General features: G+C 45.5%; 1 protein-coding gene across 5 annotated transcripts in view; it reads left to right on the top strand.

The window, feature by feature from the left end:
• GRIK4 (glutamate ionotropic receptor kainate type subunit 4) overlaps window positions 1-7,667 on the top strand; it is a 425,071-nt gene extending 417,404 nt beyond the window's left edge. For all 5 annotated transcript variants that reach the window (XM_035716734.2, XM_025465200.3, XM_025465201.3 and 2 more), the window contains 2 exons: window positions 695-813; window positions 4,726-7,667. In XM_035716734.2, coding sequence (XP_035572627.1) covers window positions 695-813; window positions 4,726-5,082 — 476 coding nt within the window. In that variant the 3' untranslated portion in view covers window positions 5,083-7,667. The remainder of the gene's footprint in view (window positions 1-694; window positions 814-4,725) is intronic.
• The last annotated feature ends 7,734 nt before the right edge of the window (window positions 7,668-15,401 follow it).

Here is a 15,401-nt window from a genome sequence, read left to right as displayed (position 1 = left end):
AAGTTTTAAGTGTCTAAAGTATTTTAGTAACCTGTTGACACAGATACATAAGTGGAATTTTTTCTATCCAAAATTGGGTTAAACAACTACTTTATATCCAGCAAACCCAGTCTTATAGATTGACTAAATTTTTTATGAAGCATCTAGAATTTGTAGGTATTTTGGTATCATGTCTCTAAATCAAATGTTCACGGACTCTCTTCTTTTTTTAAAAAAAAAATTTATTTATTTATATTTTTTAGAGAAAGAGAGCAAACAAGGGAGAGGCAGAGGGAGAGGGAGAGAGAATCCCAAGCAGATTCTATGCTGAGAACAGAGCCTGATGCAGGGCTCGATCTCACGACCCTGAGATCATGACCTGAGCTGAAACCAAGAGTCAGAGGCTTAACCAACTGAGCCACCCAGGCACCCCTGACCCTTTTCTTAAAATGCTGCTCACCTCCCACCCCAGAAGGCTATTTGGAGGCTTCTTACCAGTCTCCTCCTTTTGCAACTAGATCCCCCTCTCCTCTTCTACTGCAGCTATGTCACATTTTTTGCAAAAGAATAATTATATCCCATGCAAGGAATGTGTGTGTAAAGCATCTACAAGCCTCAAGTTCTGGTTGTGTAAATGGCTTTCAGCATTTCAGTAGAATGATTGTGTCTGGTAGCCCTCTTACATTATTTTTTATTTGCTCTCACTTTCTTACAGGACTGGGAATGGAGAATATTGGTGGAATCTTTGTGGTTCTTATTTGTGGCTTAATCGTGGCCATTTTTATGGCTATGTTGGAGTTTTTATGGACTCTCCGGCACTCAGAAGCTACTGAGGTAAACCTTCAAAGGGGTACGACCTATAGCGTTGGTAGGTGGGATCACGCACCTACAAATGTCATTTCAGACAAAACCTGTGAGATCCCACAAGAGGGTGGAGCACCCATGGGACAGTGCACTGGAAAGAATCCCAGTCCCAAGGGCAAGAGATCTGGGTTAATAATGCTTCATCACTTACTGATTATGCAGCCACAGAAAGTGCTCTTAACCCCTGAGCTTCAGATTATTTTTCCAAAACAGCCCAGCAAATAAATACGTGATGAATGTTTTACACACAACAAAGTCTTATACAACTATAATTTAGCAATGCCTACATTTAGGCAATGTAGTATGTAAAAAAAAAAAAGAAAAAAAGAGGCCAAAGTACCAGGCTACCAGCGCAGGCAATGACTTTGGTTCTTCCATCTTCAGGATGTTTTTGCCTAACCGGTAAAGATGTTTAGAGATATCCCAATTCATATAAGGCCAAGAAGTCCATCTCCTTTCTCAGGGATCTTGAATAAGCTTAATTCTCCAAACCTGTGGCTCAGAAACTGGGTTAATATAAATTTCACGCAGACCAAAAAGTCTGAATAGAAGGAAGAAGACTGGATCCCGTTCTGTCTCCGATCTGCCTCAGAGAAGGGGCAATGATCCTTACGTGCTGATTGCATCATTCAGTTTTTAAAGTACGTTAGCTCCTGTCTCAACCTCTCAACTCCGGATCTTCGTAAGCCTCTTCCCTTAATTGATGTTGGAGAAACAGCTCATAGCAGGACGTGAGTGCACACGAGCCCCTCCTTCTGTGGAGTCCAGCCTCAGGCCGGGCCTCAGTACAGCACTGCCTTCCGGTCCTTTTATTTTTCTATGTTCAGCTTCTTTCCCATACCGCTAGGACTTCCAAACCCTCACCGGCTCCTCATATCCTTTTGCCCCTTCATGTATAAAGGCTAATTTTACCTCCCACCTCGTCATGAAATCAGGACTGGCTAGCCCCAAATTACACCCCCCTCCCCACCTTAGTACTTGACCCACAGCTAAAGCCACCCCTGCAGGCACAGCAGATGCTTCTGGGTATCCCTCTGCTTCTGCCTTGGTCCCTCTTCCCTTGGCTATTCTGGGGTTTTCCTTTTTTTCTCCCCTTTATTTTTGCTTCCTGCTCTCTCGCCACAATCTAAAGTTATGCTCAAGTAAATCTGCTAATTTCAAATAATAGCAGTCTTGGGGGGCCTGGGTGGCTCAGTCAGTTAAGCATCCAACTCTTGATCTTAGTTCAGGTCTTGATCTCAGGGTCATGAATCCGAGCCCCATGTTGGGCGCCATGCTGGGCATAGAGCCTCCTTAAACAAAATAACAAAAAGCCGTGAAACAATAGCAGTGTTACTATTATTGCTCTTGGGCTGTCCTTCCCCTCCTCCAAACCAATGTGATCTGCTGTCTCCATTTCCTGACCTCCCATCCAGTCCTCAACATAGGGCAGTCTGGCTCCTCCCCACTCCGGCACTAAAAGGTCACTGTTAAGAGGTCTAACCCCTCCCAATGGACAAAACCAAAGAGAACCCATTGGGCCTTCTTGTACCTCAGTGTGCCCTTCTGGAAGTGGACAGTTCCTTCCAAAAGTTCTCTCCTCCCTTGCCTTGCCTGACACCAAGCTTTCTTGGTTCCCCTCCTGCTTCTCCCTCCAGCTCTACTGGCTTTCTCGCTGTGTCCACTCCTAAAATAGTAGTGCCACTTACTCGTTCCAGAAGGCTCAATTCAGGTGTTTCTTTCCCTGCGAAACTTTCCCAGTTCTCCTGCCTTCTTCCGTGGACAAGAGGAGTCGATCATTTGGCCTCTTTTCCAGCACCATTGCATCAAGCACGTACAAACTATGTTGCAATGATTTTTCTGTCAAACACTGCAGTGCCTAAAAGTTGGGACTGTGTCCACCTCTATCTCTGTTTCTCTGCAAAGCGCAGTGCTTGATACATAGTTGACAGCCAATAAACTGTACGTCTGGTCACATGTCATAGATTAGGCAGGTGGTATTGTTTTGGCTGTTAAAGTTATTACTGGAAGCGCAGAGATATTAAGGGACTTGCCCAGAGTCTTTGTTAGTAACAGGTCTAAACAGGCCACATCCCATTAGGTGATACTACTTCTCTGCAGCTGCTTCAACTAGAGGATTTGTGCACATTCGGTTATTCTCAGGAGTTTAAGCAAGGTCTGGATGTGTCTTAAAAACTTCAGTGAGGACTTCCAAGAGCTAACATGAAGAGTAAAGGCTTCATTAGCTGTTTGGCTTATGGTAGAGCAACAGTCGTGTTGACAGAACTGGAAAACTGGAAGAAAGATCACGAAAGCCCAGGTTTCTTCTCCCATCATAGGCTAGGAAAGTGTCCTTCCCAGCACAGAGTAGAGAACTAAACAGAGCGTACATATGCTTTGGAGTAGATGAGGTTTAGGTTCAAATTCTGGACCAGCTATTGATGAGTCGAGTAATTTTTCACAAGGCACACAACTCCTCTGAGCCTCTGTTTCCACGTCTGTGAAATGGGTATGGTCGAGGTAGCAGCCGCACGGGTTCGTGATTCTTTACCCACAATTCTGAAACCGAAAAAGCTTGGAAAGTACCAAGTATTACATACATCTGATGCAAAAATGCCCTTGGCGGCAAAACTTGCACAGGTCTGAGCCTAATGTAATGTTGATGGTCTTTATCTCCCTCAGTCTAAAGGTATGCGCGTTTGGCTACAGAAATGCTAATGTGCTTTTTTTCCAGTTTTATTGATAAGTAATTGGCATCCATTACTGGGTAAGTTTAAGGCATTCAGGATAATGATCTGACTTACATACATTGTGAAATGATCACCACCGTAGATTCAGCTAGCATCTGTCATCTTATACAGGTACCATGAAAAGACAGGAAGGAAAACTAGTTTCCTCCTTGTGTTGAGGACGCTCAGGATTTAACAACTTTTAACATGCTGGAATACAGGGTCTGCCCTAGACCCCACTGGGCTGTGATACACAGTATATTGCATGCGTGTAGTATTACCTCTCTAAAAGCTAAAATATTCTGAAACATAGCTGGACCCAAGGGTTTCATATCAGGAGACTGCAGACTGATGGGGGGGGGGGTGGTTGCTGTTGCTTTTGTCGTTGTAGTGATTATTATCTCTAGCTATAACCGGTTGATCTAAAGAATGAGAGTCTTTGGCTGAGAACAGAATGTTCATGGAGACATGGCTTTTTTCAAGTACTTGAAAGACTGACCTGCAGAAGAGGGGTTATTTATTTAGTGGGCTTCAGGTTACAGATTTAACTGGGATGGATGGATGAAAATTTTGGGGGAGGCCAATTGTGAACTCGGTAGAAGGAAGCACCATGTCATGGCCTCTCTCCCAGTGTGGTGAGGACCTTGTCTTGGGAGGCGTCCAAACCAAGACTGGAAGGCCAGCTGGCAGGGCTGTAGGACACTGTGGGATGGAGGGCGTTCACGTGTTAAGTGGGAGGTGGCATGAGGGGACGGATTGCAAGGTCTTCCCAGTATCTCATACGATTATGTGATCCTGAGACACTGCCCCCCCCCTCCCGACCGTGCACCTGAACAGACGGGCAAGGGATGCGCAAGGGATGTTCAAGGGATGCGCAAGGGATGTGCAAGGGATGCGCAAGGGATGTTCAGGGGATGCACAAGGGATACGTAAGGGATGCGCAAGGGATGCGCAAGGGATGTGTAAGGGATGTGCAGGGGATGCACAAGGGATGCGCAAGGGATGCGCACGGGATGTTCAAGGGATGCGCAAGGGATGCGCAAGGGATGTTCAAGGGATGCGCAAGGGATGCGCAAGGGATGCGCAAGGGATGTTCAAGGGATGCGCAAGGGGCCTGCAGGGGCTGGTTCCCAGGGTCGGGCCGTGACCTCCTCCTGCACCCCCCCCCCCCCAGGTGTCCGTCTGCCAGGAGATGGTGACCGAGCTGCGCAGCATCATCCTGTGTCAGGACAGTGTGCACCCCCGCCGGCGGCGCGCCGGGGTGCCTCCGCCGCGGCCCCCCGTCCCCGAGGAGCGCCGGCCGCGGGGCACCGCGACGCTCAGCAACGGCAAGCTGTGCGGGGCCGGGGAGCCCGACCAGCTGGCGCAGAGACTGGCCCAGGAGGCCGCCCTGGTGGCCCGCGGCTGCACGCACATCCGCGTCTGCCCCGAGTGCCGCCGCTTCCAGGGCCTGCGCGCGCGGCCGTCCCCGGCCCGCAGCGAGGAGAGCCTGGAGTGGGAGAAGACCACCAACAGCAGCGAGCCCGAGTAGCCCGAGCGGCCCGAGGGGCCCGCCGCGCCGGACCGAGGAGGCCGGGCCGAGGCCCTGGGGAGGCGGGGGCGGCCGGGGCTCGGACAGCGGACAGCGGGCGCGGCTCTCCCGAGCCTGGATCCGGCCGACTGGGGGGATCGCGAGCCCGAGCCAGCGCCCGGGTCCGCGGGCGGGGAGCTGGGTCCCCCCGAGCGGCGAGGGCCCGCCCCCCTCCCTCCCGACCGCAAGGACCCGTCCCCTCCCGGGGGCCTCTCCCTGCCGCCAGAATTGCAGAGTCTGGGGTGGGGGTCCCTGCGCAGACCCGCCCAATGAGTCCGTGGGATCATCGGTGGGATGTCCCCCTAGGAAGGGGCCATTGTACCCCGGGTCTAGTTCTTACAGGAAAACACATTAAACTCAACAGGGAAGTTTTTCTTTTCTTGGATTTGTATATTTTTGTTAATGTTCTTTTGTTTTCCCTTCCGCCCCCCTCCCTGCCCTGCCCCCACCGCCGCCCCACTTTTCTGCTTTGTTCTCTTCTCAGTTCTGTTTGTTTTGGGGATGGTGTTTTGGTTTTCGTGTCTTGGAGGGGGAGGCTGGGTTAGGCAATGGAAGTCTAAATAATCCGTTTCTTTTTCCCAAATTTTAGGATGTGGAGCCGCCAGTGCGTCGGATTTCAGGTGCTCACCTCTCTTTCCTGAGTGGGGGTTGGGGGCACCACAGTGTAGGAGGAGGATCTTTGGGAAGAATAAGACGGAAAGTCTCAAAAGTCCATTAAAGTAATTTCTTAAATGCCAAAATCCAATCAACTCATAGTTTACTCAGAGAGACCTTGAAATGCCTGGGATTTCAGAAGTTAATGTCTTTTCTTTCTCTTTCTCCTCTTTTTGACGTTCACTATCACTGGGTTTGATTTTGGTCCTTTGGTGAATGTGATCTCTAAAGAGAGAGGGAGACCAGAATGCATGACATGTCCTGGAGCCTCACTTAATTAAGGAGCAGAGTGGGGTGATACATTTTTCCCATACCCTGGCCCTGCCTTCAGATGGAATGTGCTAGTCACAGGGAAGGAGTGGTAGGGCCACCTTGTTGGTATGGGGCAGACTTTGTCAACAGCATCTCTTTCTAACCAAACCCAGTAGCTGCCTATGAAGCCAGACCCCCCAAGGCTATCATGGATTGGGTAATTTCTTTCTACTAGGTGTTGAGACCTGGGTGCAGGCGTGCACATGAGTGTGTGAGCGTGTGCTGTGTGTGTTTATTAAGTGGAAAGACCTTAAGTAATCGAGAATTTGCCACATTCCTAGGAGACAGGTGGAGACTCACAGCTAATACACAGGCCTGGGAACTGGGGACTCCTGAGCCCTAAACTCAGCATGGGCAGAAATCCCCTTGTGTGACTTTGAGTAAAGCATTTAACTTCTCCTCCATCCACAAAATCAGTTACTGATGCTTTCCAGGCTTTCAGATGGCTGCTCGTTACCACTCCTCTTGTGAGATGTTTGCAGGGTCCAGCGCATCAGCTGATGAGAGGGGTGAGGCTTCCCAGCAACTGCTTGACCTTTGCTTGGCTTCGCCAGTTGGGAGTTTCATGCAGAGAGTTTTCATTTTCTGATGGAAAACAAATTCTATGCAACTTCTGATTGTAAACTTAGAAAATTCAGAGAAAGAGAGAATTAAACAGCCCCTACCACCACCTCCACCTCCACCTCCACCACCACCACCTTGAATCAAATTGTCCTCACATTTCTGTTCTGAATGTACTAAAATAAAACCATCTTTGGAAGATGATGAGCTTAATTCCATTTTTTTTTTTGTGGGTTTTTTTTGTTTGTTTGTTTTTTGCTTTTTTACCATCTGGGTAGTTGAACATCTTCTGTGTGCCAGGCCAGTTAGTTAGGACTGCCATCCTGGGGACCAAATCAGGGGGACCCTGATTTTTCCAGTAAAGGATGCCAGTTTTGTCCTAGGCTGTCCTTCTCCCTCATGATTTGGATTTTTTTTCCTTTTCTTCTTTAACCATCAAATGATGGCAAGCTGTAAGAGGACACGAGCATTTTTTTCAACCTTGCCTCGAGTCTCGTGGATTTGGTGGGAAGGGCACCGAAGGCCGCCTGACCACGGACCCCAATGGTGCCACACTGTTCCAACCCACAGCTCCATTCCCTGCTTCTGACAATGTGGTCCCTACTGTCAGATCACATTTGGGGCGGGGAGGGTTGTTTTTTTAAAAACTCGTTTTTATGAGCAGGATATCTTGATCAATAGCCAACTTTTTTTAATGGATTAGTGGAATAAATGTCCCCATGAATCATTTATAAAGTCTGTTCCTTTCACCGTGTGGAGTAAAGATAAGGCTGACAGTGCTAGACAGTTTCTATTTGCTGCTGGAACTATTGCTACACCTCACTCAAGCTGGTGAGTGAACCTGCAACCAGCTAGTTCTCTTCCTTGGTTTGTCTCCACTTTTTATCTGTTGGTTGTTGGCTTTCTTTTCCATTCTGTATTTTCTATCTGACTCTGTATACTGTATAAAGCAGTTTTTTCTTGTCTGTTTATCTTTCTTCAACTGGAATATTTACAATAAAACAGAAACAAACCCTGAAGTGTTAGTGATGGATGAAAGCTGTTTGGGTTTGGGAAGAATAGTTTGGTGTGTCTTGACATCCAGGTACTCTAAAAGCAATTAAAAAGACATCACTTGGTGTCTTCCCCTCCACCTGCCCTTCTCCCCCCCCCCCCTTTACCACCCCCCCACCTCCAACTCCCCACCCCCTTCAGCTCTTTGTGCAGATCCCAGAAAAGTCTAGGTGGCTTCTTTCAATTTGTAGTCCTGGGAGTCTGAGCCAACACCCGTACCGCACCCCCCTCCACCCCTCAAACGGATACACATGTTAATGAAGTTTGGGATTCTGTAGGGTTTTGTCTTCCTAAATGCACTTTCACAGAATAGCCATCTATTGATACCTAGGGTAACTCTAGTCAGATATCACCCCAGATTCCACTGGGAGCTTGAAGATTACATCAATTAAAATATAATACTTTGCTTTATTTCTTTTAATTGCCTTGCAGGGCCCCAACCGTCACAAGATCTCTACCCCAGAACCCAGGTGGGGTGTAAGTTGAGCATGTAGATGGCCAAAAATCTTTTGGCTTCCTCTAATCCAATGCTCATATGAGAATATTCATCCTGGGAACTTGCCAACCAGCCATCTTATTGGTTAGGTGAGACTGACATATCATGATAACCAATCCACCTGGGGCCACTCTGTGAAAGTTTATTAGTTTTGGATTCCAAGGAGTTGAATTTTCTTTTGGAATCCAAGGGGGACTTCCCCATGGTGTAGGAGTCAAATACATGAGGCCAGAAAGGGCTGGGACATTTCAGACATGGCAGATTGGTGGTTGGAGTGAAGCTTGAGAGAACCATTTGTGCCTCTCCTGCCAATGGGGTGTGCACAGCAAAGTAAAATAGTCTGGAAACGATAAGGGAGATTTAATTCCCTGACTGGTTCACTCTCTTGGGGTAATAACAAAGAAGCCTGTTTGAAAAATTCAGAGAAGGAATCCTTTCATAAAGATTTTTCTTAAGGCTGGAGCTTCCTATGGGGCCCTCTTAAGACAGAAATTAAACCTTTAGTTGCGTTGAGCTATGAGTTAGTTATTCCCGTGACTTTCTGTAAAAGATGACTTTCTCTCCATGGGCAAGTCCTCACCATTACCCAGAGAGTGTCCCAGTGTGTGTCAATCTGGTCATCCAACAGTATGCCTCAAAAATTGGTGATGTCATGCCTTCAAGAAAGTTCTTCTCATAGAGAGAAAAAGTATATTTTTCTTTATTTTATTAAAATGTATGCTTTATGTAAATATGAATATAAGTATTTATACATCCATATATCTAGATATAAAGAGATATATTCATAGATTTTACAGGTTGGCGTGGCTTCCGGAAAAAAAAAAAATGTGGCCAAGTTTTAGAACTGAAGGGGTCAACCAACCTGTTACAGTTTAAGGACAACCAGGCAAGAGAAGTTCTGGCACTCTTGATAGAACATCACTGCTCAAATTTTATTTAATGCCATCCTCCTAAATCTGAAAAAGGAATGAAAAAAAATACTAATATTACCATTCCACAAATGGCACCAGCGTTAAGAAAGAAATCTACGAAGGCAATAAAACAGAAAACAAGCTTTCTGGTTGAAAATGGCAGAGGAATTGAGGCGCTAAAATGGAAGGGGCATAAAGAAATAGAGCCTATAATCTGTCCAGAGATTAGCTGAGAGCCTGCGTGTAAATATTTCCCTGGCTGGGGTGTACTGGAGCGTATCAGGGAATCTGCCTCATGACTGAGGTTGTGTCTGGGGACTTGACCCTAGAAACGGGCTAGACTATGCAGCGTTCATATTAGGGAGGATGGAGGTCAAACACGTAAGTGCATTGATCCTCCTGCCAGAAAGTTGGCTGGAAGATCCTGCCCTCTTTCATACTCCTCGTGCCTAACCTAATGTTCTCTCTTGACCCTGCCAGAGAAACCTCTCATCCTGTTGGCAACTTTTTCAGGTTGGTGAGTGACCTTGAGAGGGTATTTCCTTTTTTTTTTTTAAAGATTTTATTTATTTGTTTGTTTGTTTATTAATGAATGAGAGACACAGAGACATAGGCAGATTAGAAGCAGGCTTCTCCAGGGAGCCCAATGTGGGACTTGATCCCAGGACCCCAGGACCAAGGATCACGACCTGAGCTGAAGGCAGGCGCTCAACCACTGAGCCACCCAAGCGTCCTGACAGGTATTTCTTTAACACACAGCACCGTATTACCTTCTGTGGGAAGGAATGAAGAAGTGGAAGAAATGATCCGTACGCGGCCTGGGCAGGCAAAACTCACCTACGAGGAACAGTGGAAGTAAGGCATGAAATACCCAAGTGCTGGAGTATGTGATTTGGAATATAAACCATGTAGAAATTCAGAGGGGCTAAGGACTCCATCTCGGTAGTTGAGATGGGTTTGGTGGAGGAAGCAGGACTGTGACTTGGGGTTGTTAAGAAAAATCGTTCATGCCTAGGAAAACAATACTTTGCTTCATCTCCCTTGGAGTGCAGTATGGATAATTCACATTGAATTGAGTGCTCTTGTGATGATGGCTTGTCGTTGCTATTGTTTTGCCTTCATCCATAGTGGTCCTTTTTGTGGGATTCCGGCTCTCCTATTATGCCTCTTCTTGTTGGCTGCCAACACTGTGTAGAGATTTTTACCTCTCGTTCCTGGGCTTCTTCACATGATATTTGTGGGATTAGCTGCAGAAACAAACAGCCTAGCCCTACAGAATACAGAAAGGCTAACTGAAATAAGCGAGGAAATGGTCTGAAGTGGATGGTGAGCTCAAATATTTTTTATTTATTATTATTTTTTAAGATTTTATTTATTTATTCATGAGACACACAGAGAGAATGAGAGAGAGAGAGAGAGAAAAGCAGAGACACAGGCAGAGGGAGCAGCAGGCTCCATGCAGGGAGCCCGACGTGGGACTTGATCCTGGTCTCCAGGATCACGCCCTGGGCTGAAGGCAACGCTAAACCGCTGAACCACCCAGGATGCCCTCAAATATTTTTTTTTTTTAATTGGGAGGAAGGAGTGTGAATGCAGAAATGAAGATGTGGAACCAATGTGAAAATTAATACAGGATCAACCCCCACCCACCCCAATTTGTGATGTACAGAAACTGAGAAAAATTTTCCTTTTCAGTCCATTAAACCATCCTGTTATCCGTGGCACATGGAGTCTTCCCGGAAAGTTATTCTACTTGGATTGTTCTGATTAGGTTTGTGGTAGCTTTTTCCATTAAGAATAACAGAATGTAACTTCCATTTCTACATCATCTGTAATCCTGTAGCACTAACTGAGCATAGAAAGGCATTTCAAAGCACCAAAACTTGGTCAAATGTGAAGGTCAAGGAGAGAAGTCACAAGCAGGTAAACAGCATCCAGCAGCATTACTAAGAGACTGCATGCCCACGCGCTCAAACGTGGTGACAAGGACTTGAAGAACTAGCTTAAGGGGGATCAGATGAAAAATAGTTCTGTACAGAGAGATTTTTCTTTGCTTCTTCCCTTTCCCCTTATGTAGACTGAACAGTGTGTGTGTGTGTGTGAGAGAGAGAGAGAGAGAGAGAGAGTTTAGCACAGACCTGCAGGATCTGTCAGTGCTCCTTATGCCCATTTCAAAAGAGAGAAGACACTTTGCATTATCACTTCAGCCTTTCTCCGTGCTGCCAGATAATATTGCTGGGTTTAGTCCTCTGGCTTAGTTCTCACCGAGTGATCTTTGATGTAATTTATTTCTAAGCCAACCGTATATGTAGACGCATGAAGTAAAAGGTGTTTTTTCCCATTCCCAGTTGAGTGTTAAGATGCCTGAGCTGACTTCTTAAAACCTCTTCCCCTCCATGCCCATCAGCTGCAGAGCAAAGTTCCTCCAGTGCTAAGAAGTGACCAGACAAAACGTAAAGCCGATAGTGTTACTGAATACACCCTGTAAGAACAAGAGCAAGGCAGGTCAACTTCCATTTATGCTTCATACTTATCAATGCCCCTGTCCATTTTTGGCAGAAAACAGTGTTCAGAAAGGTCAAGACAATGGAATTGTTAAAATTTGCTTGGTTGGGTTGGCCAATAAAGTAGAGAAGTCAGAAATAACATTTTTATTCAGCTAGCACATCTTTTGTTCCAAATAAAGCAGCAGATTTGCTGAGGCTGCCATTATTTCCAGAGGATTTAAGGTCCTCCCTGATCCAGCTCAGGCTGATCTTTCAAACTTCTCCTGACACCTTTCTTACCTACCTCCTATCCACCCTGCAGTCAGACCATACCACTTCCCGTTCTGTCTTTATCCTGTTTATTCCACGCTTTTCTTCTAGGTCTTCACTTGGGTGGTGCTCACTCCTGGAATGCCCTTCCCAGTCATCTCTGTATTGCCAAAGTCCACCTATTGAAGAGCCAGCTCACATTATCATCTCCCCTGTGAAGTCTTCAATGATCCCCATCCCCAAAGGAGTGAGGAAATAACCTCCCCTTCTCCTGAACATCCCCAAACTTTTTAAATGGCCCTTAGCACTTCCCTCAATGAATTCTATGTACTTGATACGTATGTTGTTCTAATAACCCCCACACCTACCAGAGTAAGTCACTTCAAGTGCAGAGAAAATGCTTTTTTCATCTTTTATTCTTTCAGTGTAGGATTCCTTGTGCAAATTGAGTTCCCATGAAGGAATGCATGAGTGAATGAGGCAAATTCAACCGAGACCAATGTACATAAAAATGCTATGAGCAGGACACGGAGTGGCAAGGATATGCTAATACACCCTTGATCTAAAGCATCATGCGTAGAACAACTTAATAATTTATACCAGGCAAAAATATGATTTCCCTTCTTTTACTGGGCATGAACCTTGTATGGAGAGCAGGTTGGTAACATTCATAGGCTGGTGGGGTGTTGGTTCCAGTCGATAGGTACAAGGGAATATCTTTTTCCAGCTGTCTACACACCTTCTCTATAGGTTAGAAGGATGCAGCCTCCTGACTCCCATGCCAGCTTTGGAAAAATCAATAAGCCTTCTCCCTTCTCTCCTCATTATCCTCAAAAAGTGATTTCCGCTCAAAATAAAATTACCAAAACTTGGTTCATTTCAATAGAAGTCCATCAAGGTCGTACTTGCTTAGAACAAATAGGACCGATCTTCTTTACCAAAATAATCAAAATCAACTTCAGTTTCTTCATACTTGTCAGGAAAACCAAAATATTTCCCCTTGGTGGTTTGCTTATAAATGTAAAACCATCATAACAGTTTGAAGGTCAACAAATTACAACTCCAGCATGCAGACTGATTACCATATGAGAAGTCTAGTCAGTTTTGATGAGTTGAGAAAAAATGCTGTTTTTCTTAACCTATATTTTAAGGTTTAGGTTTTTGAATAATTAAGTAATACACATGCATTATAGAAAATTTGGGAAATTCAAAAAGGAGAAAAAAAAAGGAACACAAATGGCACTACCTAAAGAATATCAGTATTAAAATCTTGTCTTCTAGTGGTTTTTATGTGTTTTTGAATCATTGTGATCTTACTATGTGCTACTGCATTATTATCTTTCTCTCCATATACACTGAGCTTATCCAACAAGAGCATGAACTACTGGAAGGCAGAAATTAGGTACCACACTTCTCTGGGGTCCCTGGAGTAGCAAAAAAATAAGCCTTGCTCAATGCTCTTAGCCATAGTAGGTGCTGGAATAATGAGTGGCTTAATCACTGACTTGTTTATCAGTCAATGAAAGAATAAAAAATCTAAAACAAGGTTCTTGTCCTGGAACGCTTATAATTTGTGTTAAAAGGCAAGTGCACAAAGCATCCTCACCCAGGACAATATAAGACTAAATGTGGAGTGAAGGATGGGATACTTGAAGGATATTTCGAGGTGACAGGTGGTAAGGAAAGTGACCTGGGTGGGACATACCCGAAGAGGGTACCCAAGATGGAATAATCTGAGGTGGTTTTTTTCCCAACTATCCAATAAGCCCCCAATAGAAGTAGGTTGCTGTACCTCCAACCAGTTCCCATTATTCTCTCCAGTGCCAAACAGCCTCTCCATCAACTGTCTCATAGGACTCGCTATATTCTATACAAGCTAAAGAAACCAGAGCTCCTCTCTCTGCAGAGGGGAATTACCCAGCTCATGTTTCCTCCCAGCTCTGGGACAAGGAGGGAATTCTAGGCTATGTAGCCATGCGGTGGATACCTTTCTCTGCTGGTAAACCTGCAAGAAAGGGTTTTTTTTTTTTTTTTTAAACTTTTCATAGTTCTCTTTTAAGTTTGTCTGCTCAGGTGGAAGCGCTGAAACAGTACTCTCTCCTGCCTGGTTATCTGATCATTGTGGTCTCAGGGCCCCCATTATACAAGCTGTGCCGGAGCATTCCAGAGCTGGGTAACTTGCCTTAGCTCCAATGGGCAGCATGTGAGGGACACCGTGGGGACCTCGGGGGCTTCTCAGATGGCCTGAATTCAATGACTAGTTCCCAGCTTAATCAATAGGGGCGTAGCAATCAGGTGGATGTAAGTCGGGCTGGAGCTGAAGGATTTTCAAGTAATCGTATTGGAGGATTGCCGTGGGTATAAAGAAATGTATAATATCAAGCCACATTTGGCATGCTCCAGTGAAGGTTGTGGCAGCTTGTCTGACAGGGTGCCCGCCTCTTTAACAGCTCTTTTAATTCCAGATGAAATGAAAATTCCCTCCTTAGTAGTCATTAAGGCTCCAATTTTATTTCTCATTATTAAACCATGAAGTTGGCCAAAACATTTAAATTAAGCAAAATGAAGAGATTTATGGGCAAATTGGAGCCTAGGTGAAAAATTGAAGCATAATCTCCGAAGATTAAGAAAAACACAATAACCACACTGTTGGAAAAAAAAAAAAAGCAAATCTCAGAGTAAACAGGGGGAAATGTTCTTTCTTATTTTTCCCAAAGAACCAGCTCTTTAAAATTGAGTTTTTAGATGATGATTTCATGCTTGGTAATACCCACATGATTTGAGAAATGTTGGAATAAGACTTAAATGGTATTTTAGTCTCCGTGCAGAAGTGGAGAAGTATGTCAGATTGATAGCCCTAAGCAGCCAACAGCCTCCTGTGGAGAAAGAACACTGTGGAGAGGGCAACATGAATTATTTCAGATCCCCCTTGCCCTAAAGACAGACTCCTGCTAGGTGGCCAGTGTGGGGGTCAGAGATTAAACTTGTTTGATCTTCAGTTTCTCCACTGAGAGTGTCAGGAAGGCGCAGTGGTGCCAGAGGGAGGGATGTTTCCAGCCAGCTGAGTGTCTGTGGTTAGGCGCAGGGCTGAGGCCCCCGCTTATCCTCATCACAGGCCGCCTTCCTCCCTAAAGGAGAATGCTGCTGCAGGGGCAAATCTGAACTGCTAACTGAACAACGGAAGGTTACAGAGCCAGCCACCTCAGCCAGCCACCCACCATTGAAAGCATTTTAATTTAAGGCCAAAGAGTGTCATGGATAATTGTAATCTCATCTGTTGGTCCTAAATCTCTTCCAGCAGTGAGGAGAGGCAGTTATCTTAAGGGCAGTGAGGACAGTGATTGCTCCTTGGGGGCTTTCAGAGAAAAATCCATTTACTTCCAAACCCCACGCTAAGGCTTTCCCTGAAGGTAAGTGGTATGATCTGGAGGTTAGTGTTAATTACTGCTGGATTCCTACTGTCCCCCAGATAGTGCATCTCCCCCATAAATCTCCTGTGGTCCCCTAAGTTGTCAATAAGAGTGTACGACATGGAGC

Source organism: Canis lupus, chromosome 5 (genome assembly GCF_003254725.2).
Source record: "Canis lupus dingo isolate Sandy chromosome 5, ASM325472v2, whole genome shotgun sequence".
In the NCBI taxonomy this organism is placed as follows: Eukaryota; Metazoa; Chordata; class Mammalia; order Carnivora; family Canidae; genus Canis; species Canis lupus.
Note: the sequence above shows the minus strand (reverse complement) of the source record. Positions and strands in the feature narration are given on the sequence as shown.